Consider the following 2715-nt stretch of genomic DNA (forward strand, 5'->3'; position numbering starts at 1 on the left):
TTGTTGTCATAGGTTTCCTTCTCCCTTGGGTTTGTTTAGCTATATTTACTTATATTAGGTCCTTTTTTGAGGTGGGTTTTAACCTTTGGCAGAAAGACAAAAAGTTTGGTTCCTTATTTCTAAGCGTTGATTATTTTCATAATCATAATCATCCCTTACATTGGTTTACCCTCCCTTTTGTCTTCTTTGACTTTCTGTATCCTATCTCTTAAGCCCTAAGTCTTAAGTTGTTTATTACTCTCTATACCTCTCTATTTCCTATATATTCCTTCCTAGTCTTACAGATATTTCTATCTCCTTTCCTTTCTTGTTCTTTTCGCTTCTTTCTCATGTCTGAAGAATTGTGGAATGACTTGCAGTATATGGTTTTGGGTAGAGATGACCCAGAACTATTTATTCCACATGAGAATTATGCTGGTATGTTAGCCAGGAACCAAGTTAGCTTGATTGGGAGACTTTTGAACCCCAGAGAGCAAGATCTTCGTCGTGTGATCTCATACTTACCTCCTCTTTGGGGAATAGCATTGCGGGTCCATGGTCGGATATTGGATGACAGTTATGTCCAGTTCCTGTTTTCTTCAGAAGTTGATATGGTTGACGTTCTTAGAATGGGACCTTGGATGGTTGATAACTGGTTTGAAGCTTTGCAAAGGTGGGAAGACTTCCCTGAGCTGGAATTTCTTACAAGTATTGATATGTGGGTTCAAATTCGAGGTATACCTCTGCCTTATGTCTCAGAAGCAACTGCTAGGTTTATTGCCAAAACTATTGGAGAGATTGTCCATCTGGATTTCAATGAAGAAACTTCTTCGCAGATTGCTTTTATCAGAGTAAAAATAGGCATTGGAATCACAGACCATTTGCGTTTCTTGAGAAAAGTCAGATTTGAATCAAGTGAAAAGGCCATGATAGGTTTCGAGTATGAAAAACTCAAGAGGATATGTACTAATTGTTCTCGCATAAACCATGATTCCTCCCACTGCCCGTATCTTGTTCTCCTAGTCTATCATGAGGACATCCTTGATGTTCCACTAGCCCCTGTTTTCGAAGAAGGAGAGGGATCCAACATTTACAGCTTTCTGATTGAGAAGCCTTCGTCTCTTAGCTCTGAGCTCTCCTCCTACTCTCCTATCTCACAACCGCCAAGACCTCCTACCCTGGGGCCTAATTTGGAGGAATTCCTAGCTGCATATCCTCCTAGAACGAGACCTTCTTCAAGCTCAAACTGTTTTGGAGCTTCATCAAAACCTAAGGATGTTATCAAAGGGAAAGAGAAAGTTCTTTATGAAAACGGAGAGAGTTCTAAACGCAGGAAAGGGAAACAAATTCAAGTAGAGAATGAGAGAAACTCTCGCCAACGCAGAAAGGGTTCCGGAATTTGGTTTTATCCGACTGAGCATTAATCTCCATGAAAACCGAATAAAACTTTTTGTTCTCAGAGATTGTTTTGACTCTTAGACTCTGAGATTTCTACCTTTAGATTTAGGTTCTTGTTTGGTTTAGACAATAATTATCACTTTTCAGTTCAAGGAAATGGATGCTTTTGCTACACCTTTTGGTGTTTGATCTGCTTAACAGATGAAGAAGTGAGGTCGTAGAGGAAACTCATAAAGACCATTGACTACAATCTTTTTGATGATGATGAGGTGATAAGTAAGAAACTTCCAAATCTTAAGCCTATGATGTATGCTTCAAGACCAATTTCAATGATCTTCATTGACTTCTCAGTCTTGATGTGCATCATCTGGAGTTCAGCCTGTTTCCCCATCATCCAATAGTTCTAATTTCGTCTTTGTAATCTAAACTTGCTTTAGTTTCATGTTTGTTGTAATAATTCTGACTCACCAGCATGTTTACACCATTGATGGTTGTTGAAATAATGAGATGCGTGCTAGATCTACAGACTTGTATGACAGATCTCTATGTGCGATGCTTAACAGAGAGATGAAAGGATAGTGAAGAGACGACACAAGAGATTTGTTAACGGGGTTCGGATAACCTACATCCCCGGGACCAAGTCCAGAATCATTCAATAGAATTAGAACGCAAAAGTCACATTTGCCAATGGTATCTAGCACACACTTGTGCCTACCACTCTAATCTACATGAACTAAAGGAACCACCACTCTTTATCTTTTCCGACGAGTGTGAACCTCTACAAAAGCCACCAGCAGATTCTGNAAAACCACCAGCAGATTCTCTATCTTACTGGTGGGACAACACCACACACAACATGTGTGCTTCTCTCAATTTTAGGTCTAGGGTGCGTAAGCTTCTCCTTGTTACCACCTCTTCCTTTTATACCTCTTAGAGTTCTCCACAAACCCTAGGTTCCACAAGCTTCTTCCTCTTGTCTTCTGGGTAAAAGCTTGTTCTCTTTTTGTCAACTTGACCCATACTTTTGTTCCTGCCGTACCTAACACAAGCATGCTTCTCTGACACAGCCGTTCCACCGTTTGCTGCAACTTGACGCTTTTCCGCTCTGTTGCACTACACAACCTCTTCACGAGGTTTACCTTGTTTCCAGCTCTGTTGCACTACACAGCCACTACAAGTTGTATGCTCTATTTTCAGCTCTGTTGCACTTCAAGTATACTCAACTGCTAAAACCTATTTCTGCTCTGTTGTGCTTTTCAGGTTTACGCAGCTGCTAATGAAAGACTTGTTCTCATGAGCTTAAAGCATGACTGGTTGAGCTCTCACTTCTTGGATCTT

The 2715-nt window shown here is 40.4% G+C and overlaps 1 protein-coding gene across 1 annotated transcript; it reads left to right on the forward strand.

The window, feature by feature from the left end:
- Positions 313-2165, forward strand: LOC104699227 (uncharacterized protein At4g02000-like). Its single transcript, XM_010414564.2, has one exon. The coding sequence runs from the start codon at positions 330-332 to the stop codon at positions 1401-1403; it is 1074 nt and encodes a 357-aa protein (XP_010412866.1). The 5' UTR covers positions 313-329; the 3' UTR covers positions 1404-2165.

This window comes from Camelina sativa, chromosome 1 (genome assembly GCF_000633955.1).
Source record: "Camelina sativa cultivar DH55 chromosome 1, Cs, whole genome shotgun sequence".
In the NCBI taxonomy this organism is placed as follows: domain Eukaryota; kingdom Viridiplantae; phylum Streptophyta; class Magnoliopsida; order Brassicales; family Brassicaceae; genus Camelina; species Camelina sativa.

Coding starts and splice junctions, on each gene's coding strand:
- LOC104699227 (XM_010414564.2), top strand. CDS start 330: ATGTCTGAAGAATTGTGGAATGACTTGCAGTATATGGTTTTGGGTAGA.